At 37.8% G+C, this 26,751-nt stretch overlaps 1 protein-coding gene across 4 annotated transcripts in view; it reads right to left on the bottom strand.

Moving 5' to 3' along the window:
- Positions 1-997: 997 nt before the first annotated feature.
- The window catches only part of KIAA0391 (KIAA0391 ortholog), a 46,037-nt gene continuing 20,283 nt past the window's right edge, over positions 998-26,751 (bottom strand). For 2 of the 4 annotated variants that reach the window (XM_017829385.1, XM_017829386.1), the window contains exons 5-9: positions 24,548-24,655; positions 14,179-14,226; positions 3,720-3,868; positions 2,898-3,093; positions 998-1,400 (exon numbers count right to left, since the gene is read on the bottom strand). In XM_017829385.1, coding sequence (XP_017684874.1) covers positions 1,272-1,400; positions 2,898-3,093; positions 3,720-3,868; positions 14,179-14,226; positions 24,548-24,655 — 630 coding nt within the window. In that variant the 3' untranslated portion in view covers positions 998-1,271. Of the gene's footprint in view, positions 1,401-2,897; positions 3,094-3,719; positions 3,869-14,178; positions 14,227-21,250; positions 21,402-24,547; positions 24,656-26,751 lie in introns of those variants that run through there. The other 2 variants (XM_017829387.1, XM_017829388.1) reach the window with 2 other exon arrangements.

The following is a 26,751-nucleotide window of genomic DNA, read 5'->3' as shown; positions in this document are numbered from 1 at the left end:
CAATAATGAATTTAAAACCAAGGTTCTGTGTTACCTTAGGAGGCACCCAGCTCCTCTACACTTTCTGCACAGTATTTGAAGGACTTGACTATATGCAAATCACACCTGCTGGTTTAGAAGCTGATACCAGAAGAACAGCAAGTGTCAGAATTGCTTTCTGTCATGGAAAAAAAATAAATAGCAGGGAACATGCTTGAATGCTAAGAATCCTGAGGGAGCTTGCAAGAGCTCAGAACTACAAGTACTATACAAAAAGATCTGCATGGTTCATCTGAGTTTCAGAGGATTTTTCAGCATACAAGAAAAATGTGACAAAATCATGATATTTCATCCAAGATTTATGTGGCATTTCTATGTTTTGGGGAGAAAAAGCTTGCATTAAAGTTTTAAGTGCAATAAACAAACATGTTTACCATACACACACTTAAAAATAATAACTTATAACATTTTTCCTGTAATTTATACTATTTTTCTTGCTTTATAACTTGGAATGGGTTTTATAGAAATGTCTCTACAAAAATCAGTTTTGTCCTATTATTGCCTTTAAGAATTTCTAATTATCGATTTTCACTTAAAAAATCCATGCATTCCCATAAGCAAACTATTGTAGTGATGTGAAATCCTGTCAGAAGCAGCAAATTTGAGGGTGTGAAAGAGCCACAAAATATTCCACTGGTTGTTTCCTTATTCTTCCAAACAAAATATTAATACATGTTGCTGTAACAAATCTTTCGCATTCTATGTGATCAAATGAATTCTAATTAGTGTGAGAAAGTATTAGGACTAATGTGTGCCTGGAAAAAGGTAAACATACCATTTGTCCCCCTAAGCTTCATTTCTTAGAGGCAGACATTTTGCAACACTGTTGTAAGGTCAGCCCCATAAACTTTGAAGGTACTTTGTAAGTCCTGCTTAATTTCTTTGAAGCACAAAGTTTATGAATTTCAGTGTAGATGAAAAGCTTGATAAAAAAAAAAAAGATAAAAAAACCCCAAACTGAAAATCCAAGATGAAAAATCAAGTTTTAATTCAAACCACAGAAATTGCCTGTAAAGATGGAAATAATGGACCTAATTCATCCCCGCTAGACCACCACTGATGTTAAAAGATTTACTGCAGGAATGATTTTGACAAAATGCAGTCACTGAATTTTCCTTAGTTACGGGCCTCACGTATTGATCACATAATTGTCCTGCTGAGTTCTGCTAGTCAGCAGTGATTACAAAAAAAAAAAATAAAAGCAGCTTCGGCTTGTGCAATTACATTCTTCATCATTTCTGTTGAATGCAGAGCCATTTTCTTGGTACTTGATATGAATATTTTTCCTCAAAAACATCTTTATAGGGGATATGCCATGTATCACCTGTAGTCTGCACCACACAGTCGTATTGGAAAGCTGGCTGTTGGGAAACAACAGAGAAAAACATTGCTTTTAGACTTTATACAATATATTACTAAAATACCAATTACATGTATTTATGACTTCCAATGCTTACCTTAGAAATCTCCATAGTTTCACCTCTTTTAACAACTCTCATTTTATTTCCTTACACCAAACAAATTCTAAATTTTAGTACAGGAGGAAAAACTAAAATATCTGTTAGTATTTTGTGGTCTAGGAGTCATTATAAATGGTTAAAATTCTGTCTTCAATCAGCACCAGATAATAATGATTTAAGCATAATGCACTCAAATTTCCAGAAATAGCAAAATTATTGTTTTTCTGTTCAGTTAGACAAAATCGTATGGGAATTAACTCTCGATGTAGAGTTTATAGGCTTGAACTGATAGGGTTTAATGACATTAATGACATCTTGTACTTGTTCTTCCAGTGCATCTCTTTACAGAACCGACTTGCACTGTTTCAAGGAGACATAAGAAAAGGGTTTATCACTAACACTTTCAGAACAAGTCAAACAAATATAATAAACAGTTTTTCTGGTCTATTATATTACAGGTATACTAATTCAACATATATAACACAAATACAAAAGAAACATTACTGGTTGGCAATTATGGTTGTCAGGATATACTATCATTCTGTATGTATAGTCTCGGAAGTCTACTTTTCTTGGCAGCTTTCAGAATAACCTAAAAGACAGCTATGACTGGGAATACCAATCATCCAAATCACTTGTATGGGAATTAAGGTGTGAAAATTACTAGCCCCTTTGTACAAAAAAAAAGAAACAGGGTGTTTCACAGCTCAAGCTGTGTTACTCAGGTAACCCTACATTCATTATTTGTTTCCATAAATGAAATGTATGTATGGCAACACTGAATGAAAGGTTGTCATTCTTACAATCCTGTATGTCTGTTTGTAATTATGAATGCTATCTTACAATTTCAACCAGAGAAGGCAGAAAATGAATCTGCACTGGTACACTATTCCTTTAAGTAGGCAATAACAATGCAGACAGTCCAGATATGTTAATATTATAGTGAATACCGAAATACCTGTATTTTCCTGCTTCTTTAAAATAAAGATGAATAAAATTTGGTTGTACAATTAGAAGCATGATATTTTATAACACTGCTACAGAGGAGAATAAGGTATTTCAAAATTTAAAATAAATTAAAACATTGGCACTCAGGATTTACCGAGTGCCAGTAATGTTTACTGAGTTTCCAGCACTGGAAACATTTGTATGCACAAACCTGTATTTACATTTATATTATAAACATTTAGGCAGAATTTCTTGGCTTTCTGACAGTTTTCTTGTTTGTGGCATGCTTTGTGAATACAGTGAATTTTCAGTAAACATGGGAGTTTTGAGTGCATTGGTACAAATCCATTTCTTAGACTCCAGTAAGACTACTTTTACTTCCAGAGTTTGAAATTGTGTATCTTCAATGAATATGCTCTGTGTGTTTTCTGTCTGCAGCAGAAAACTTACCAAAAAATTTATACGCTTTCCATCTCCAGAAGAGGATAACACTATCTGGTGTCCACGCTGCCACTTACGGAACAGATGACGTGTCAGACTGTCAGAAAGACAAGCCTTGTGATCCCGGAGGAAGTCTCTAGTAACGAACTTACAATGCTTGCCTGATCGGAGAGTGGCATATAACAAGAAGGCATCATCGTCAGAGCTTAACAAAACAAATGGAAAAGACAAACGTCATTCACAAAGCAGTAAGTGGTTGCAGGAAATGATTCAAATGCTGATCCAAGGTTTATTCATCAGCAACAGTAAAAATTCCCATCACTACTCTAGTTCCCTGGTAAAATAAAAAATGGCTTACCACAGGGCATCAAAAGCTAGAGTACAATACAAATTGGATTGGTACACAGAGCATTTTTCCCCTCTTATCACAATCTGATAATAATATAATCTTCTGCCACAAAGTTTAACAATACAGAGCTATGTGGAACAGAACTGCCAAAATTCATCAGTATACCCCCAAACAGCAGCAGACCACAACTGCACACTGATGCTATCAGAAGTGCAAGTTCAGGGCACTGTGTTCTTGGCAGTGGTTTTAACAGCCATAAATCCTAATAAACCTTACAGCTGTAAACATGATTCCAAGTGATGAAATTCTTCACAATGCAACTTTTAATATGTATTGGTTTTTTAAGCAAGTATAGCAAGGGATACATTTCTCTTTCACACACACAGAGATTAAGATACTAGAAATGGTACTAAAAACCACAGTAAAATCCACATAAATTAGGTGTTGGTCTCCACTATATTGAGCCATTTTCTTCAACTTACATATTTTCAGCAAAGAAGAAGTCTGCCTTATTCTGCATCTCCTTCATAATCTCTCTTTTCCAATTTGAAGAGTTAATCATCATATGTTTGCGGCCCAGCACGAGCAACCGGACATTGTCTTTTGCCAGGCAGTTAATAGCATCAAGCAGCTGCCAAAAACAAAGCAAAACCAAAGATTTTCTTAGCTGTAAAAACAGACCGACTAGAAACACTTTCACATGTGAGTCTCAACAAGAGGGACTTCTGGACTACCCTCATATACGAATTAAGTAGATAACTAAATTAACTCCCTAGTGACAAAGAAAAAAAGAAACAACAAACCAATTAATTGTAGGAAGCTGCTCCCAACCACACAGAAAATACATTACTATTATAAACCTTTTCCAGCTCTTGCAGCTTGAACTACATGAATGAACTTGGGAATATTTGTATGGAGATGTCAGAAATTCCGAGTCAGGTGAGGGAACTGAATAACACTGGGATTTAAGTAATATCTGCTTTAGGAAATGAAGCACCGAGCCTTTAACATGTGAAAGCCTCAAGACACACCGCCTCTCCATCCCCACCTGTTGGCGGAATTGGAGAACTACACGGGTCCAGGCTGCCCTGTGGGGAACAAGCCAGCGACAGTACATAGAAATCCGTGACCTCGGGATTAAGGCTTTATGAAAGCCACATCCAGACTAGCCGCCCACTTATGACCCAACATCCTGAAGTGGTAAACTCGCTTCAGAAGGCCTGTTCACCAGCCTCTTAGGTCTGTGCCTGTTTCGCAATAAACGATTCTCAGGACAGCCACTTGTGCCTGGGGCTTTCCCTCCCTGCTTCACCCAGATTGAGCTCATGGAGGACAAAGGTTCTGGCTTTCAGCATCCAGGTTTATTACTGTGGACTGCTCACAGAGCAATTTCACTTCCGCCCGGAAAGACAGAAGATTTGTTTCTTGAGAATGAAGCATCCATCATATTTGAAAGCCAAAGACTGTGCTCAACCACCAGGGAAAAGCATTTCCCAATTTTTACATGGATTTGCTAACACTGTTTGTCAACATACAATCTCCTGACTTTTCTTTAATCCTTCTGCCTGCTTTTCTAGCTACTTCCCTCTTCCTTGTTACTTTTTCTCCCTGCAATAACTCCAATTTGCCTTTCCCCTCCTTTCCTCCTATTTGTCATCCTTATCATTATTTGGTATCACCAGCTTTTGATTCAGGGGATAGAAAGAGTCATTCTTCTAACTCTTGTGCACAATTTTACAATGCATTTAGTTTCATCTACCTGCAAAGAGCAGGGGAAAGGGGTGGTTCCCACTCAGTCCTCTCTCAGGCTGCACATTCTCACTACTCTTCTTGTGTTACATCTAAAAACGTCACAACTACCCACGAGCACACTGATCCAACAAAAGACATTTTTTTGTAGGGTTGAGCTTGCAGCAACCCAACAGACAGACTTGAGTCCATGGCTCAATGACTGATGGGAACACATCGCTGGAGGTGGTGCAGACAGGGAGAGTGGGACTGCCCCTCACAGCAAAGGACTTCCAGATGCCTCAAATTAAGTATGCCATGAATCTGGATCTAAGGATCTGGGAAAGGAGGCCAGAAGACTTTCTACATTAATTTTAGCTGTTGACCTATAAACTGCTGCTGCCAGCAATGATTCTGAGAGTCCAAAGGCTCTGTTTTCATAGAGACACAGGGGCTCGGTGCTAATGCAAAGCATAAGAGCTTAACAGTACCTATTGGAACTGACTTCCTGCTTCCAGGAGATCACACTGGATATTGGCTGTGTGTGCCTACAATCTACTTTTCCCCAGTTAAAACAAACCAAACATAATGTGAGCAGGAAAAGGCCAAATGCAGCAATTTCTGTCCACAAAATGGCAGGTAAAAATAAAAACGGCATTTTCTCTAGTGTATGCCCTTGTTTTTGGAGAAAAGTTTCAGAATTCCTGGTGGAACATAGAACTGAAAGATAGAAACAAAAGCCACCATTTTTATGTTACAGAAAGGCTTTCATAGTAAGTATAATATGTAATAACATATCTTCTCATCTATGTCACATATTATTAAATATTCAAGTTTTCAATATTGACATTTCTTTTGGAATGTCTCATCTGGGCAGTAAAAACTACTTCATCAATTTCACTTGTTTACAGTCACTTTTATTTTCTAGTTCCTATGCATTGGCCCAGTCCTGTAAATAGTTGGATACAAATACCAATGGAGAATTAAGTTGGTTAATCTGAGTTCACTAAAGCTAATAAAAGCTAGGAATGTATCTACTGCATCCACACAGAATTTCACATATAGAAGTCAACAGTGAAGAAATATCAACCATGAGTAATTTAAGTAACCCCTTACAAATTCCAAGTGAAAGTATTTTTTCTTTTTGCCTATTTTTTTGCTACATTAAGGGGAGGTTAGCAGAAAGTGAAGTGGAAAAAAAATTAAAATGGTTTTCAAAGAACACTTCAGGAGCTGATTCCACATAATCTAAAATAAAAAAAACTTGACAGCAAGATCATCCTGATGGTACAACATAAGAAACAAGTCCTAAAAGCAGATTATGAGTAAAAAGAGTCTCAGGAACATATCTACACTAGCAGTACTGCAAGTCAATAAGGAATTGACAGTGTTTGAACTGCTAGAGTTTACCCCCAATAAAAGAATGGAAACACCTTTTAGTTACACTTAGGGTTCAACAAAACAGGAGCTGCATTTCCAAATACAAACTGGTCCGTGGGGGCTATTCCCAAGATTATAAAAGACTTAACTGTCTTGGATCCAGCTCCCTTAAGTTTTTCTTTCTGGAGGTTATAAATAGTGACACTTTGTACCTGTTAGTTATGTAGACTTTCTTGCCCTACATATTATTAGCATATGAGGTTCTCTAGTGTGAAGTGCTTCTGGGAAAAAATGGAGAGGTTGGTATAGTATAGCTGCTGTTTTGCAATGGAAAAACTCAAACCAGTCTTAAATCATAATAAAATTAAAGGGAATCAATATTTTAAAATTTTGAAACTCCTGCTTGCATAACAACACACTGTCCCTCCTCTACTTACCACGGAGACTAACCTTGCTTACACAACTAAAACACAGAAGATAGAAATTATTTTTGTTTTCATAAGATAAAAATAATTTTGTTCTGCACTCCCCCTTATCTGACACAATTTTACTAGAGAGAATTTTATCTCATTTTAGGCTTGGGCACTTAACAGGAGTGGTCTACAAGGAGTCACAGAACTTACATGGGGGGTTTCCTAAGTGTATTTACTCCCACGCCTGGCTGCTTCTCCAGAAAGGAAGACATGAGACACACAGTAACACTTGTTTTAGTCACAAAGGAAACTAACTAATAAAAAGCAGCAATAGTGATCTCTCATTTAAAAAGACAGGGGTATTTTATTAATCTAGTATCTCCAGAAGTTATCTAAAAGTTATTATCTGCCACTACACAATGCAAATATGCTACATACAGTAAGCTCTGTGTAGATGCACCTTTTGAATGTTCCCACATTATTTAGGCAGTAAACATCAGATGCTCAGTTCCAAAGGTAATCTGAATAAAACATTAAAAAATATAAAGCACACAAATTCCCTATGATAATAATTTTCTTGAGAATGAGGATTACAAAATTAGTGAAAGAATGGCCTGTTATGAATGAGTATCTTTCAAATTTGGACGGCAAGGCATATAAACCCACATTTTCTCTGAAAACAGGAATTAGAAGATGCCATTTTGCACTGAAGGGAAAACAGGCATGGTTAACTGGCTGCTTCAATTCATATGGCAAGACATAGCTGAGGCAGAGTAGCAAGAAGTTGTGAATTGCTACTGTACTGCACAAATCACTGGCCATGCAACAAGGCACTAGAACTGGATTACGCAAATAACTACCATTGCAATCAGTCTTATTTTCTTCTGACAGGGCACATCACGATCCATGCTTCTTTCTGAACTACACAGACATTTTGATCATTTTCAAAGATCACTAGATCCCTCTCTGAGAAACTCATGTTCAAGACATTCTACTTGCGATCCCCTTCATCATTTATTAGTCATTTAAACTATTCCTATGCTGTCCCAGTCTTTGGTTAATTATATCATTCTCAAGCTTCTCCTAAACCTTGACATTTTCCTTACATTAATTTTGTGTTCACGGCACTTATCAAATGACACTGATGGAGCCCTGTTGTGGCCATGTAGTTCTTTTGTGAATCAGTGAAACACTTGTATGATACTCTGGTTGAGTGTATACAATTTATCTTTCCTTGAGACACTCCCATAGATAAGAGCTTTTTCCCCACAAGTAAATGAGTTCTTTTTTGTTTCTGCAGCAATGCCATTTTATGAAATTTCCTCTCCACCAACAAGCTCCTGCCTTCATATCACAATGCACCTTTTTTTTTTTTTTCTGTTGTGCTGATACAATCCATTTGTTGGGCCATGTTGTCAACCAGACCATGGCACAGTCGCAACTATGCTCACACACTGGATCAGAGGAGCTGAAGTGAAGTGAGGAAGCAGAGCAGTACGACAGAGAACATATACTCCACAGGATCATGCTGATGTTGAACTCCTCATACCATGTAAAAAGCCTGAGCTTTGCAAATATGAAATAAAGCAACTAAAAATGCTGTAACTGGTAGTTTCACATTTTAAAAATCAATTATACCTTGGAAGAACAACTTTTTAGGTGAGAATAAATATTAAGAGTTTCCCACCAGAAGGGAGGTCTTCTATACAAACTTCTGGAAATAGTTTTGCAGTGACCCACATTCACAATTCTGCACAGTCTCAAGGTGATCAAACATAGGAGTTAAACTAGGAGAGCAGGGAATCCTTGTCATGCTGCAAGATTAATTACCTTTCTTTAAATTTCACAATAGCCTTATAAAGTGAATGCATAATGACATCTCCATTTCACAAGTGCATAATGGAGCACAGGGAAGACAGATTAATTACTCCACCTCATACAAGGAACTATGAGCAGAGCAGGATACAGATTTCCTAAGGCTTCACTGCCAGTCACCCATTCTGATCACTAGGTCATGCTGTGCCATGTGTTCCCAGTTTCAAAGGTCAGCTTGCGGTAGGACAGCCTTTCTCCTTAGATAATACCGGTACTTTCCCACTTGTCAGATGGGAAACCCGTAAGCACTGCTACTGGGAGGCACACCATTCAGTGATTCAGCAAAAGGTGACTCACCTGTATACATGTAGAGCATGAAGAAGTAATCACCCCAGAAATATTTAAATTACATTTTTTATTAATAAATCATGTTTGACATTGCCTAAACATTTGGTTTCACTAACTGCCATTTAACATCAAAACACATCTACAATCAGATTATCTCCTAGTAACAGCAACAAACTGCTATATTATTGCTATTTTCACCTGGTTTTGGTGCTGCCTCCCACCCAACACTCTAGCTGTGAAACTGCAGAGGAAATCCCAACGCAGACCATAGGTTCAGAGCTGCGGTAACTGCAGTGTCAGGCGGCGCTGAGCATGAGCATTCTATCCAATCTAAAGCAAGAAACTGGAGCCAGTTGAAAAAGGTGACTGTCCCACTTTACTCTTTACTGATGTGGCCTCATCATGAGTCCCTGTGTGCAGTTTTGGGTGCCACAATACAAGAAAGATATTAAGCTCTTAGAGAGCATTCAAAGGAGGGCAATGAAGATGGTGAAGGGCCTTGAGGGGAAGCTGTGTGAGAACTGGCTGAGGTGACTTGGTCTGTTCAGCCTGGAGAAGAGGAGACCGAGGGGAGACCTCATTGCAGTCTACAACTTCCTTGTGAGGTGAAGAGGAGGGGCAGGCACTGATTTCTTCTCTGTGGTGATCAGTGACAGGACCCTAGAGAATGGTACAAAGCTGATTCAGAGGAGGTTTAGGTTGAATATTAGGAAAAGCTTCTTTACCCAGAGGGTGGTTGGATACTGGAACAGGCTTCCCAGGGAAGTGGTCACAGCACCAAGCCAGACAGAAGCATTTGGACAATGCTCTCAGGCAACACAGTGTGATTCTTGGGGTGTCCTGCAAAGGGCCAGAAGTTGGACTTGGATGACCTTTGTGGGTCCCTTCCAAATCAGGATATTCTACGATTCTATGAATAAATTCCCACCATCACCATGTTTTATATTTAAGAGTTTCATCATCTTTGGTTCCCTTTTTGGTTTCCCATATTGTAGACCAAGAAAAGAAGCTCAAAAAACCCCTGTGTACTTTAGTCCCACGCACAGGAGAAACACAATGGGAAGCTGGAGGTTTTTCCCACAGCACAGCCAGTTACTCAGGGAAGGCGAGTGTGCTGCTTGCAAAGAAAGGCTGGACTTTCTCACTGAGCCTGGTAATTTCACCAAAGCAGATTCAATACCATTACCACAGCACCAAATACAAACGCTTCTTATATTCTCTACATTATTACTGATGACACAGTATAAATTACTTTCAAAGTCCTCTTTACTCAAATGCAGGCAGAGTATACATGTTTCTTGATCCTCATACAGATTATCTGCCCCTGACTAGCAAGGAAGTAGCTACTTAGAAGGGAAGGGAAAGCAGGTAGGGGATGAGTAACAGTCACTAAGATTAATCAGCGTGCTTTACTTTCTGCCTTTTAGACAGGCAAGAGCTAACTCTTAGGAATTATCCCTTTCTGCAATACTGCAGAAACAATATTGTTGGGAGTACTTGTCTCCTGTGTTACAGTAAGACTATTCAGATTGATGTAACATATCATCATGCAAAAGTCTATCAATGACAGCACTTCACACATCAATGACAGCAATCACACAATGTTTAACATGTTTTAACCTGCCTACATTGACTCTACACCTAAAATTGACTTATCTTCTCTTGACGCATTCACTAGAGATGTCTTAACTCCCTATCACAATTCATTAAAATTTGCAGTTCAGGTGATCCTGTCTATCTGTAATTATACAAAAGTAGGAAAAGAAACATGTAAAACCTGAAAGGGCATGAACTGTTTCCTTTGCATTTCCACATATCATTACTATCCTTTGTTCTCACCCTTGAATTCTTTCTACCTGCACTGTTGTTTCTTCAACAGTTACTGATCACTACACACTGCTTCACTGCACCAATATTACACATACATCACCTTTATATTCTTGAGGAAACAAGTTACATAAAAATGAAAATGTATGAAGTTTTACTTATTTTTGTATAGGCTTCAGATGTGCAATTTTACCGATCAAAGCCACTGACTGTAAATGGAATAATTGTCCCAGCTGAAGTCACAGCTTCAGAGATTTGCCATCTTTCACTCCAAATCGAGTCTTTGCCATTGATACTCTTACTTTTCTACTATTATTGTGGCAGCTGTATACAAAGACTTAAGAACATAAGGTAGTTTCCCTTACCATTTTTAATTTTAGAAACTATGTAAAAAGCTAGCTATTAGAAAGGGACATTTGTGAACTAAATGCAGCTGTGTCAGTCTTCAGATTTTCATAGTGTGGGTCAGAAGTTACATTTAAGTACTGAAAATCCAAAATGTGCGCAGGATCTCCAGGTGATGGTGGCGGCAGTGGTGATGGGGTGTTATGAAAATGAAAGCACAAGCTTGACTGATCCTTTCCATAGATAGGAAATAACGTGGTGCAGGACTGAAATCATCTTTGTAAGACTGAAACTGACAGTTTAAAAGATACCAATACTGAAGCTCTCCCCACTGTCCTATGCAGATGTCTACACAGTGTGACTGACCTAGTCTGGTGCTAAGTGTTTTCCCCATCTCCAATCTGTGGGTTCAAAAAATCCCAGACAGTACTTTTGTTCTTTGAGGAAAAGGTGCTGCAGCAGCTGAGGAGATCACTGTTACAGAAGTCACAGCTATGATGCTGTTAAAGGTACATTAAACCTTTGCTTCTGCAGCAACATACCATGTTTGAATAGTTCCACAAAATCTTTAAAATAAAGACTATTTCTATGCTCACAGGTCAACAGGCTTATCATCCAGGTAGAATGACATGATAACCAAGGAAACACATCAGTAAATTGATGGCTTGCAGTTAAAAAAAAGAACTGGAATACAACATGCAGCAAATACTTGTAACACAATTTTCACACTGCTTTTCTTCTGTTTCTCACTAGTACTATTTTCCAGCTGCCTGCTACAGATTAATATAGAGAGGTTACCTTCAAAACTTTTATATACCTTCAAAAACAATTATTCCAGTAACAGCTCTTAACACATATAAATACATTAACAAACACTACTGAAATGAGCTGTGATTTCTCTGAAGGTCAGAAAGAGGAAAAATTTGGTTACTATGAAAGGAAACATATAAAATGTTCTTCTTCAACAGTATAAAAATCAGCAGAAGCAAACTAAAGCACAAAGGTCTGAGATGGAGGAGCAGCTGTGTGGTCAGATCAGACCTACCTATCCCAAGCTGACAGTGCGTCAAGGCTTTCAGCAAGGAGGTACCAAGGAGAGAATCTGTTTAATACTGCTAAGAACATAACTGGTATTTACCAGGCTGGAGAAAACCTAGGGGACTTTCATATACCACTACACCTTGCATTGCCAGTACCATGAGAAAGAGGTTCAACTGTCTCAGTTGGATCAAGGCTTACCATGCTAAGTAAATCACTGTTCCTACAAAACCAGGAAAAATCTGATGCAGAGTATAACAATTGAAGTAAAACGTGAGACAGTACTATTTTTCTTAATGCAGTCATTAGTTTTGATTGAGCAGCATTGCAGACTTGTGCCATTTTACTACTAGTAATACTGCTGGCAGTATCTATGCCTGGAGATCCTAGGCAGTGAAGGTCAGAAAGCCCCCCACAATAGCTAAAATCCGTAAGTATAATTTACTTTGATGCTTTTAATATAAGTTTTTTGATAGCAGTCTGCAAAACTCAATAGCTGGACAGTGGGCAGACCACTGTTTCATCTGAAGTACTTTAACTCAGAAGATAAGATACAGCCATTTGGCAAAGAATATTGTCAGCTCCTACAAATTAATTACAGATTATATTTGGCATTTGTCTAAAGGCTCAATCTCCTGGGAACAACTGGTTATATGAAAAATTTTGTCTACTTAGTAATTTTTTTCCTGTCACATCAAGAGAAATAAGCTTGAGAATATGAAAATACAACCAGCAGAATAGCTTGGACAACAAAAGCCAAATAACAATAACTCTCCCTTTTCTACAAAAGGATCTACTTTTTTAAAGCTAAAACTGGGGACTCAGAATTACAGTTTCCAGGTATCTGTACATGACTACACCAGCTAGCACATTTGAGGAATTATGTTACATCTTTCCCTTCTTTGACCATTTCCACGGAAAAGATGCAGCTTTCCGGCTAACAATTCCTGGAGCACTCAGGATCAAACTGCAGTGCTCAAGTGCAAGACAGAACTATAGTTTCAGAAGTATTTTGTTTACCAAACTTATCAGATAGCAAAGGGTTAAAACTCTGTGTCATATTAGTGGTTATGTTATGTTAGCTAAACTGGCAAACTGAATGGGCTTGTGGAAATGAGAGTGAGTGGGATGACAAAAAAGAAATCCCTAACCTATAGCATTTGAATTTCTGAAAGCCCATTTGGGAATGCCCATTCAACGGGAAGTTAAGAGATTTTCATACTTCAAGGCATGATATGATGATACATACATATCAATGCAAAGTGAAAATGTCAAAACCCTCCAATTCTTTTATTTAAGACACTTCCTATAACTACTGAGACTTAGGGCCATTACACATAAATGGATTTAAACGGTACAGTGAAATGTTCTACAGGGATATCATGAACATGACTTCAGATGAAGAAAGCAGCCTAGTGACATTAACACTAGACAAGCCTGGGGTGACTACTCCTAATAAGGAGCAGGGGAAATCAACATCATTACGACTGTCTGGTTCTGCTCTATGACTATTTGCTTGCAACCTTCTTACTACTACTTCACTTTATTTACTCAAATGTGTGGCAGCTTAGGGCTGTGGTGGAAGAAAACTCCTATCTATCAATCAATCAATCAATCAATCAATCAGGTAGTAGTACAGGTAATATTCAAGGAATAGGTATTCCACTGTACTTTTCTTAAACTTGCACTGAATGTAGAAGCTCAAATTCCAGCTCTAACAAACACCTGCATCATAATTCTGCTTTTTTCTTTTTTCATTGTATAGTGTAAGCACTACCTAGTTTACCCAAATATTACACAATTAGGAAACAAACAAGAGGAGAAGGCATCAGAAAGATTGATCTTTCCACATTAGCATACCATATAAGGCAGGAACAACCCCACAGAACCTGTGGAACTGAACTGGCTTTTAACTGCTGTTAGAGAGCTTACGGCACACCCTGTACACAGCCTGCTCGTGGAGCCATGTCAACGAGTCTCCTTTAAAGCTCAAGACTCAGAAAGATTCAAAATATTAGAGACAGAAGAAATATTACTGCCAACTCACTGTTTCCTTTTTGTCGAGCACAGAAGCGACCAGGTAAACGGGTAAGTGCTGGATAATGATAAGGACAGATATAAGCATCACTAACACTTCCTGATTCCCCTAAGAGGTAAGTTGGTATCATCAATATGACAGAAGTACAGGTCCAGTTTTAACAGTCACTACAGGAAACATTGTACAAGGATAGGACAATGCAGCTGCTGGAAATGGTAGAAAATATTTGGAGAAATTAGGAGTTAATACTTCATTAAATTGGTTGGAAAACAGCACATATAGTGTCAACATAATTTTGACAACCTCTTTTGCTTCTGACTCACCTGACTCACTATAACTTCAATGCATATTTCCAGCTAGAACTGTGAAACTATTCAGATCATTAAAGAACTGACTGGTGAATAATAAATCGTGCAGAAACTACATCACGAACTAGTGTCTCTGAGTGGAGAGAAAAAAATCAGTAAATAAATGTAAAAATTAGTACAAAATATGTAAATGGAGAATTTTTCAAGAAGAAAAAGGTTCCTCAACAATAAGACAGGGCAGTAAGTACAATACCAGAGATTAAGCATTCAAAGTGATTAAAAATGTACTTTTGGGAGGGATCATATTTAGGAAATAATATTTACAGAATAGAAAATATGAACATTTATTTTGTGGAGATGCACAGAAAAAGGAGAACACCAACACAAATCATGCTTTATAAGACTGTTTCTTCATCTAATGTTTTTCAATTACAAGTTTTTAAGATCTTGAGGTAGGCATCTTTCTTCGAGGATGGGAGTGAAGATTTCTATTGTATAACAGTAAGTACCATGGCTACTAATAAGTAAATACCTATATAAAATTTTAAATTTTCAGTTAATTCCTTGTCATTTTAGAAAAATACAAAGCAGAAGATCTAAAAGTTTTAAAATCATATAAGCAACATGGAATATCAGGTTAAGGAGCAAATAAGGAAGAGTTTAGAGGGCATCTGCAAGTACCAAGGAAAGTTCTCTTAATTTACACACAGAGCAGGAATGACCTTATACACAAGACTGATGTTCTGCTACTCTAGCATGATGTGCATCTGAGCTGACCCAGCAGACATGAGGCTGGATCATTTTCAGGTGATCCTACAACTCAGGACCCTCCTCTGCAGTTTATTTCAGCGTGGGTCAGGGTCAAAAAATCCCCATGTTTCCTAGAGTTCATTTGATATGAGAAAGGAAGAACCCACGTAGATGTGCATTGCCTGTCCTAGAAGTCAGTGTGTGGGTTGGGCTTTTTCCTGAAAATTTGAAGATCAGCAGCAGCAAAGTAGCCACAGCTTTCTTATTATGTTCTTGGTACTGGTGTTTGTACTACGTCACACCTGTTCCTCACATGATACCAAGCAACAAAACCGTTTACAAGTCCCAGTACGTACAATAATAGCTTAATGGCTCGGTTCTGGTAGCAGCCCACAGAGGAGTGACAGATATTTGAAAGAAATCTCCTCTTTATATTAGCACAAGTAAACATATTAGTTTAATCTAATTTGATCTAATTTAGATTCACACCACAGATAAAGGCATAAGTCTGAATTACTCTGGAGACTATTTGATTTTGATTTGGGTTTTTTTACCTTGCCCTGCCTCCTTTCCCCTTCCCTGTTTTTAGGAAATGCACAAATGTACCCTCAAACAAAATAAGTAAAAGGCAGAATAGAGACAACTTCTCCCTGTCATCCCTGCATCTGATGTACAAAATCAATACTGGAAAAAGGTGAGGTTTGCATTAAGAAGTGTTTCATACAAAAGGTCACCTGTAATGGGCAATGGATAAAATTTTGGATAAGAAGAGTTCTTACCATTTTTCATAAGTTCAGTTTGAAACAGGAATTCTTGTGAATTGTTTTTAAGCAAGAATACTGCTACCATGATTGTGGTTCCCAGCATGGACTTTTAATTCTCATGTAATGAGTCTCCTAGATTCAAACAAGACTTCCTATTTCCATGTTCCAGACAACATGAAACAATCAGTTTATGAAGAGATTTAGATTAAAAGCCGTGGACAATTGTACTTGATTTCCTATGAGTCTAGATTAACAAAAATAAAATTACTTTAACTTCGGTTTTAAACTTAATTGCAGGTTATAATAATTTAATAACCTCAATTTAAATATATTTAATTACTTAAATATAAATGTCTCTTCTACTCTACAAGTAGAGTGCAACTAGAGAAAAAACAACAAATGCAGCTTAATGGATTGCTGTATCACTAAATATCCCATCAATATGCTGAAATCCCTATGAATAACCTATTGTTCAAAAATTTAGGCTTTCGTGACTTCATAAATAAATCCCAATGCACTTTAGGTTTTTGTTATATTGTACCTTTTCTCCTTCAAATAACACAGCTTCCAAATATGTTTTCTTTCCTATTTTTATTAAAAATATCATATCAGATATAAAAGCCAAGCGTGAACCCCAAATTGATTGCTTTTCAAATACATAAATAAATCCAGATGTACATGAACGAAGGCAATAATTGTTCTGAGGATTATCCAAGCTGCCTTTAAGATGACACTAAAACCAGCATTTCTCACATTCAAATCGGATATTTATTCTTACAGAGAACTGGCCTATAGTAACCCAATCTTCTCATTTTTTGGCCTGCTTCCCAGAGCCTTTCACTACTATGGAGACTTTTCATATAAGAATCGCTTCTAAAGAAGCAGTTCAGTTCCCTAAAGACGAGGTTTCCAGTTTGGAGGCCCAGCACACCTCTTATTGCCACACTGATAGCAGTTCCATGATTACATGAATCAATCAAGCTGCCCAAAGAAAACTCATCTTGTGGTTTCTAAGGGAGAAATTAAAACAGCAAGTTTGAAACTCGTCCAGTTCAGAAGATACCTTCATTTGACTTCATCACCGAGATTTCAGCAGGACTTCTCTACAACATACAACACACAACATGTTGCTACAGTTAACAAGTTCACTGTGACATGAATCATCCAGGCACTTTCACTCTGCTCTGCTGAATTTCAAGCTTATATTCCTAGTGATTAGAAGAATTCTTGTTATGAAAGACATGATGCAAATTCCCTCGTAAAAAAAGGTATGCTTGGTGCTTGGATGCTCTCCTACTTACACTTACACAGATTTGAGAAAGTTTCCCTGTATTCACAGATAGCCAGTCTGACTTTTTACTTCCCTTCCTACGAAGTCCTATCTATCTCCTACTCTCCCCTCCCAGTGCTGCTGCAGTAAAGCACGTTGGAGCCAGACTTGGTGGCTCAAGGTGTCATCAACATGTGTGTTTCCTCAGTGGAAGCATACATGCCAACCACTTGTAGGAGTACTTCTAGGACCCCTGACACACTGATGTCCAATACATATTCACTTACTGTGTATTGGTATACAAAGCTGAATATATTAAATGCCCTTTTATTTCTTTTTTAGCCACAAACAGGAACTGTCAGGTTTCAAAAGAACAGCAGGGAGAGAAGCTGCAGGCCAGGCCTTTCCTCTAGGTTTCACAAGCAAATGAGTCTAGTCTCCTTCAGCTCTTCTGAGAAGCTTAACAGTCTTGCTCTTCTGCATCTGGTGATCAAAATTTCTGAGCTTGATCTAGTCTATTTTAGGATGGTCCCAATATAGGAGGGGAGGGGGAAGATTTCAGCAGATCATTATCAATCTCTGAGATTCTTCAGAGAACTTGACTTAGTTCTCCTGCTGAGATATCCAAGGAACCCCAGAAATTAACTGACAAGATATGAATGAAATGCTGAATGTTCAAGTCACACATCTCCAACACTGAAAATAGGTGAAGTTTCAAGGGTACCCCTTAGTGCTTAAGCTTCTTTCTCTTCTAAGATCATGTTACACAGAGGCTGAAGGTGATTTTCAGTGAAAACACCAAAAATCTTCATCTTTATGATTTGTGCAATACTTACAGGAAATGAACGTACAAGTCTAAAAAATGAAACATGTTGCAAACATAAAAATCTCTCCAGTCTTGGGTAACAGGACAAATGTTTCGTTATCATGCAAATGCAAACTGCAACCACCAGTAGGAGACAGGAAAAAAAAAAAGAGATGGAAAAGGCTGAGAGCAAATGAACACACACGTCTCTCACTGCTTTGTTGAGAGTTGGTGGGAGGAAGAATTGATGAACTGTCACAGTATGACAAATAAGACCTCTGTTGGATGTATTGATTCTAAACAGAGAATGACTCATGGATCTACTTAATTCTTGCTTCATTTACAGACAGTAAAGTACTTGAACAAATCACAGATGCTGCCAAAGGAGTCAAAGAAGAAAAAAATTCTTTTCCATGATTTTTTTGGGGTCAAATTTATTAATAACTGCTAGTTTTGCATGACAGCTCATATAGTAGAGCTAATATTTTGTATAAAGTATCACTATCTCAATAACTGTGCAGATGATCTTTCAGGCATGTTGCACCATTAAGACAGATGTGAAGACTCGTAAGGATTACATATGGGAACCTGAGCACATTAGTATTTGTCAACTACATCTCTATGCAGAGGTGTTAATTTCTTTGTGTGTTTCATGCCATCAAAAATTTTTAGTAAGTGGGACTCAGGAGAGAAAGTTTTATTCACTATTTTTCTCAAACACTACAAGCTGCAATATTTTTTATCTCCTTATTTCATCATAGAGGATTTATAGGCAATTGAGCAGGGATTTTGAGAAAAAAAATTATGTTTCAATATTGATTTGGGTTATTAATCCAAGAGAATGATGGGCCATAGATGCCCTAGTTTTTCTCTTTTTTTTTAACTTTGCCTTCATTTGAAGAGTTAGGGTTTTTTTGCCTTGGTATTGTCTTTATATTTAGAAAATAAGCCTTGAAAATGTGAATAAAGTACATATCAAAACGATGGTTCTGAGCTGAATTTACAAAGCGTAATTCATCAAGGTTCTTTATTTCTGTGGCCAAAGCTGGACTTTTTTCAAAAATTTACCATGATCATTCACCATTTTCCTGTAGACTACTATCCTACATCCTGGTTTTCTCCCCTATCTTGATGAAATTTTTTTTCCACTCCCAGCTTTTCTTTCAAGACTACAATCTCTCTCTATCTTTTCTATACTGCTAAAGTAGGCAGGAGTCCAGGAATAACTACTACAGAACCACTAGAATAACTACAACTATAATATTAGTTTTAAACTTTAAATCTTCTTGATAAATATTAAAAATATTTAACATATGGAAAACCAAAATGCATTAATATGTTCACACAATTTTATGCTACTTGTGATCACAGAATTCACTCAGTCCAGGAACCCCTCTCCAATTCAGAGAGCAGTTTCACTCAACAAGTCTGCTGCTCTTCGCCAGGAAGAGACAAGAAATAGATGCAAAACATGTCGTGCCCCCTGTACCTGCCACAGATCACGCCCAATAACAGCAGTCACAGCCTGGCTTTTTGTGGCAGCCTGTGAGAGGTGCAGGAGGGCAGGTGTGGTGCCTTTCCTGGCAGGAGCTGACTGCTGCTTCAGGCCAGAGATGTAGTAGGGCTGGCATGCCAGCTGCTGCCACCAGACTGGGATGGGAAGGGAGTGGAACAGCAAGGATCTGGCTTCTTCAGCTGTTGTACAGGCCTACTGCAATTTACATGGGAATTACATGAACTTATGTAGTCCATTTATAGAAGTGCTGATTAAGTTTAGGAGCAACCACTTTGAACTACCCACCAAGAGCAAAAACTATTCCTTTGTGCATTGTCAGTCTTAAGGAACTCAATCTGGAACCATTTTACCAATCTTTTAGATGTCTGAGTTTAATACAGAGATTAGAGAGGGTGAAGTTAGGGCAGAGCTGACCCCAACTGCCAAACTGTTTGAAGAAAGGAATTGTGAGTTAGCTTTGATCCAACACACATTTGAAATGTATATTCAGTTACATCTAATACCAGATGCGCACAGCTAAAAAAGGAGCTGGCTGCATACTTAATTTACAATATTCCAAACTCAATATAAATTAAAAATAGCAAAGTACTCTTTAAACTGTTCTTGCTGATCATGTTCTCTCACACCTCCCACCCTGGTCCTTCACAGTCTAGGGGTAGCTGAGCAGAGCTCATTGTAGTCTCTTCACTCCCCTCCCGCAACCAAAGCGAGATATTTAGAGCCCAGACATCCTGCTTGCACTGGGATTCCCTCTCACTTCCAAAGAACACTTCCGCAGAAAATCATGATAAACAGGAAAAAATCCATTTAAGAATTATGTAACAGTTTATTTAGTAAGAGAAATGGAAAATTAGTGCGTGGAAATTCCCTCTCTTGACCTTTACAAGGTGAAAGGTGAGGGCACTATGGAGAGTTACAGCAGCAGAGGACAGAGAGTACCAAATCTCATTGTGCTGGGTAAGGATTTATGTAATTCGATACATCTGGAGGAAAGGTGCCAATGCCTAAAAACACAGCCTGAATCAACTGTGCTTAGTTAAACTGCAAGGATATCTCTATAAACTACATGTTTGCAGTACAAACAGTGACTGACTCATTCAGGCAAATACGCATCAGGTACAGTCTTAAACAGGAGCAGAAGACAAGACTGAATGATTTTGGACTTTATGGGAGGTTTGGGGTTTTTTTCTGTGGTCTGGATTATGTAGCAAAAATAATTTCCATTCTATAATATCTTTTAATTAGAAGTCAACTTTAATGTCTAATTTAAAATGCTGCAGTAAGGCTGCGAAGGATTGAAAAGAGGTGCCAGCTGATGTCCAGTGTTGCAGTTTTACAGTCACTGTGTGTGCAGTGCCTTCAAATCAGATGGTCTCACCATTCCCTAGTCCTCAAAAAAATCTTTGTTCCCACCCTCAGGCTGCCTCCTTTTTTTTTTTTCAGTAATTGATGCAGTCACATGCTGTTTTCTACCAGGAAACAGACCTAGTATAAAACCAACCTCGAAAAAAGGGGGATTGTAATTACAAACCAACAGTGTCATATACCAGAGAAACTGCCACAGGATGTTCCTGTAAATCTGCTAAATCAATAATATTCAGGATGATCTGCTAAGTAAGTGCTGGATGTGAGGACTGAAGTTTCCTGGGGCTACTGGAAGTCACATACCTAGTTTTCTAGAATGTCAGAACACTTTGGGAATTAAACGTGTAAAAATCATTCCTTCAACTTCTGCTTTCTTTCCGTCTCCTCTCATCCCCCAAGGTATCTGTGCCTTGTTCACACAATCCAGCCCTTTTTCAAGATGCCTAAGGAACGCCAAAATGGAATTAAAAATGTTAGGCTGTTTGGAAAAGAGAGGAATATTTTATCAATGTTTTCTTATTTCAATCATATGACTAAGTTAGCTCGAGCTGGTCTTCAGCAAAACAGCTGCAGTTCTGAAAGCTAAATCACCAAGCTGAACAGTACTTTTTGTTAAATTTAAATAAAGACCAGAATGCATTTAAATTACCACATAAATCTTAGGCTTTCTCCTGTGTTTAATAATGCCCTTTATTTTGCCATGCTCTCTAAATCACATAAGGGATGTGTTCCAAAGAAACTAAAACCTTCCAAGTACTAATGCTTACAGTGTGTTAGAAACAGAGCAACAATCTGATTTGTTCTTTACCAACTATATACTGTAAAAGAAAAGTTGATGAAACAATATCCTGACTGAGTCTAACAGCTGCAAGAATGAACCCTTGAAAAGCATACTCCCATCTGGAGACTCAGAATAATTTCGTTTTTTGACAAGCAAAACACAGGCTGGGCAGCTTTAACAGAGGTCCTTGGAAACATGGCTCCTGTATTACCTCTCCAGATGAACTGAAGAGGTCACAGCACAAACCTCTTCAAAATGGGCCTGTCATGCTGTCCTAGCCAGCCAGCCTGACCTCAGCAGCCTTCGCTCTTGGTTTTTTCCATACTTTCTGCTCTGCTTCCCACTTCTCTTGCATTATTTCTCCTCTCCATCTTCTCAGTTCTGCACTATGTTTCCCTATATACATTGAAGAACTTATTAAGGCAGGCTGTAAATGCCTCAAATCTGCCACTCCACATTTTCCATTCAGCTGTCACTGGTGTGAGGGTAGGAGCCTCCACAAGAGGATGTTTTGTGGCAGAGTCAGCCCTCAAAGGACAGACTACAGCATTCAGGGAGGTCAGCATTCACAGATGGGGGACTACTTGGCAGCAACACAAGCAACCAGAAAAGCAACAGATTCCTGTGGCCTTCCCTTCCCTCATCTGAAAGAAAAGTTTGGAGACAGAAGAAAGGATTGCTCTGCTTTGTGGGTTTTTTTCTGTTTTTAGCAGTCTTGAAAAAAAACCACTAAGAAAACAAGAATACATACTTTTTGTCAGAAGTATCCAAAATAAGAACTAAGACACAGTCCTTTCCTGACATGTTACAACACAGGAGTTGAGAGTCATGAAGAAATAAAACAGGATCTACTAGCATCCAGCATGATCTCACATTTAAACAATGTTTCCAGTTGGAAAAAACTATAAACTCGATAGTTAACACTGGAAGTGTATAAAGATGGTGTCTCAGTTAATTTGGAGGGTCAATAAAAAGGGAAAAAGTCTTTAGTAGTCCATGTGTCTAGAAGATTATTTCTTTCAGGCAGTGAAGGAGCTATTTTGTTGCAATACACACTTCCCATGCCAAAATAGGTACTATTCAGCTAGTCAGTATCTACAGGTCTGTGGCAGGAATAATGGGCATGTCCATTCTATCTCATGTAATGACTCCACACTCTCAATAACAGGATCCAGAAAACAGGAGCAGCAAGATTGGCTGGTGGAAGCTCCAATGATTAACACTTTTTGTGCATGACAAAATGCAATAATAATTAACAGCAACATAACTCATAGGACAAGTAGATTTTAGCTAGGAGAACCTTCTTCTGGAGATAAGCTGTGGTGAGCCCAAGGGACTGTTCTGTTGTTTAGGAAAGAAAAGGCAGGTCTTCCTAAAAGTCCTCCTAATCTGTAAACAGCTGGGATTCAGGAAAGATCTGGCCTGTACCTATTTAGGAACAACCTAAATGGAAAGTTGATGCCTTTGTACAGTCCTTCTGGATCTCTTCGGCATCATGGATCCCGAAGTCCTTCCAATACAGCAGAAGCTAAGGAGAAACTCAAAGGCAATTTAGGCTGCTCAGCATGCTAATATGTCCTAGTAAGATGTCTGATCAGAAATCAGGAGTAATTATCCGCCAAAACCAGGCTGGCTCTTTGCTCCACTGCCTCCAGCTTTACAGACCACTGAGAATCCTGTTCAGAGTTCCCACAGTGGGAAAGGCATTTCTCTTCCTCATCTTTGGCAGCATAGATCTGTCTTTCCAGATCTTAAAACATTGTGGCATTACATTCTGTCTGGAATTCTTCTCAGATAATCAACACTTCCTGATTCCACCCAAACAACTTGTAAACTTTTTTTTTTCCATGGTAAAGAAAGTACCCTCTTTGTGAGACAGTATCTCATGAAACTTCACTGGCACTCTCAAACAGACCTCTTTCAGTAAGTTTATCTAGCCTCCCTAGCTCACTTTTATCTACAGATAAGCATATACTACTTCCTAAGAACAGTTTTAAAGTAGTTCTTAGAAGAAAAATGTATTTCTTGTAATTACTACAAGTGTATTTCTTCCTTTATTATCAAGTTCATTTACAACTTAATTTTAATTTCAAGAGTGAAAATTTAAATTCTGGTTTTTGAATACATGTGAGCAGCTACTTTTTTACTCCTAATGTAAAGTAAATATTTGATTAACAAATAAACCCAAATAATGTTAAGCCAATTCATAGTGAAATGCTACAGGGGAGTACCAAGAATTCTCAAAGATAGGGACAAAAAAGCAGGATTTTTCTTCTACAAATCATCAAGTGGAAAGAACTGAAGCCAGTTTGATGGTACGTCCTTGTACTAACAAGGCTCAAATTCTCAAGACAACAGGAAGTGAAATAAAGTTTAAATGTGTACAGGATGTGGTTTGAACAAAGTAAGGGGTTATTTTAAGAACAACTCTTACCAGCATAACTATATTAGACTAAATTTTCTATATGGCAGTTTTACTCTGTTCCCACAAATCCCTATTACTACGAAAACTTACACACTGACACAGTGTATGTCCTAATAATGTTATTATCGATACCTTTGCTGTAATTATAAGCATTGCATACATGAGGAAATTTGGGTACAACATTTTACAGATAATACAGTCAACTATGTGAGAAGAACTATCTTCCCACTAATCATTTTTAATGTGTGAAACTTAGATGATTCTTTGAACTTCATTGTAACACATGCTACAAAAATGTTTGATCAGTTTCTCTAGAGAATAACTAATAATGAGGCACTCATTGTTTTACAATCAGCATTCACAAAATTCTTAATGAATATTTAACAGCACTTACATTTTCACAATGCATCCTTCTGGGTTTTATGTGGGAAACATTGAGTCCATCAATAACAATATCAAACGGAAGTCGATTTTCCACAAATGTTTGAAAGGCCTCAAATTCCTGAAATAAATAAATAAATAAATACTCACAGGGGAATATTATGTTAAGTTTAACAGAAAGAAATTTCATTCACTTTTTATTAAAAAAAGAAACAAAGCCCAAGTCTCTCACTTTTACATCATTGGCTACACTTCACATCATTACTTGCGTATTTCCTATAACAACCACACCAAAAAAACCCACAACCAAAACATCTTTAAAGCCGTGTTACAGCAGATACTTCCAATACAACTTTAAATTACATTACAACCAAAATTCAAAACTTTACAGTCATTCAGATTTTCAATATTATAATCTGAAGTGTACACTTTCGTAAAGATACATGCTATAGTCACTGTCATGCAATACTTGCAAAACAAAGCAACCGTACGAACCAGTAGACAGTGACACTACTACTAGGTCTTAACATTTCCAAATGTAAGGTAAGCATCATACTCAGGTTCTCTGGAAGAATTCTGAAATCTCTGAATGCCAGTCAATATTTAAATAAACATTCATTTAGAAAGACAGCAGTCAATTTGTGAGTAACACATGGCTTTAAGACTAACACAAGAATGAACTTTCTTATTAGGTCAGAAATGTAATGCAGTGATTGAGCAAAACAGCAGCATCCATCCAACAGAATGTTTTTCCAACAGAAGGAAAAACACAACTGCTTTAGGTTTGAGAGCCCACAGTAGAAGAACAGACTACAAAGCTATAATAAATAGGAATAAAAGAATTTCTCCCTTAATTTTTGAGGAAAGATTGAGTGGTTTTTTGCAGACACTTGCATAAGATTTCTACTTCTTCCTTCTGACTGTTTTTAATAGGCACAAGAACGCTGCACCATCCTGGTGGGCAGTGACTTAGTTTCATAAATTACCTTTCTAGTAACAAGTAAGACTTATTTATCCCCCGCTGACAGAGCTTTCACAGACCAAGGCTATAAATTAACTTTCATAGGAACTCAAAACAATTCATATTTCATGCCTTCTACTCAGGATTCAAGAAGTACTCTTCTAATCTTGCCTTCTCCCACACAGCCATATGGCAACATATGTCTAAATAAAAAACATCCCCTCAGCACACAAACAAAAACATATAAAGCATATACATTCTTCCTCAGAGAAAGAAATGAAAGAATTTATTTGTCCAGAAAATACACTGCTGTCAGGCACTAACAAATGATCACCAACTTCAAATTTAGTTGAAATGCTTATGACAAATTATACTAGGAAAAGGGTCATTTGTATTAAGAGTACAAACCAACCAAGTGAGATAAGGATGCCTCACTCAGATGTTAAAGTTTCAGGAGTAATTTCCAGGTGAAAAGAGGCATGCTAATCAAAAGCACAACGATGAGAACAGAGACAACACAGAGCTCAGTCTAGCACTGTAGGAATCAATCGCCTTTTACGTGATCTTTCATTTCTCCGTGGCTTAAATAAATGTCATTATTGAGAAAGTATAAAAAGCTGGGCAAGGAAATTATCATCTCCAACAAAAATAAATTGTTGGCACTTGTGAAGTGTTTTCCCTGCTCCCTGCCTCAATCTCAATGTATTTTCTATAGATGAATAAATATTCTCATTACCATCTGACAGGGACACCAAGACACAGAAAGAAGTCACTAGCAAAGGGCTGGAGGGGGAGAAATAAGTGCAAAACCAAACAACATGGATTCCTTCTGGGCTTATGCCAATCAGGGGACTTCCTATGGTTCAAAATCAGGTGAGTCATCACTGCAATACTGGATGGCTGTCTGAAATGTGGAAAGATGAAAAGAAGCAAAACACATGCAGACCAAATGAAGGTAAAATAGAAGTGCTCTGAGACAAAGAAGTGAAAATGGAAAAGGCAAAAGAAAGTGGAAGCAGATGAAAAACGTGGTATATACTCCAATAGAGCGTTATTTTCCCAATGCCAACAAATGGCAATATTATTTGAAGCAAAATAGTTACAGTCAAGTAGACATTTTTGTGAAGCATACTGTACAAGTAATCTTGTCTTTGTGGGCTCAGTTCCATACAAAATAAGCACTTTGTGGAGAATTTTAAAGTAGTGTTTTATTTAAAGCAACAAGTTATAGAGCGGTTTCTGAAAGGGTGGGTTTT

The sequence above is a fragment of the Lepidothrix coronata genome, unplaced genomic scaffold, assembly GCF_001604755.1.
Source record: "Lepidothrix coronata isolate B3197 unplaced genomic scaffold, Lepidothrix_coronata-1.0 Scaffold164, whole genome shotgun sequence".
Classification (NCBI taxonomy): Eukaryota; Metazoa; Chordata; class Aves; order Passeriformes; family Pipridae; genus Lepidothrix; species Lepidothrix coronata.
Note: the sequence above shows the minus strand (reverse complement) of the source record. Positions and strands in the feature narration are given on the sequence as shown.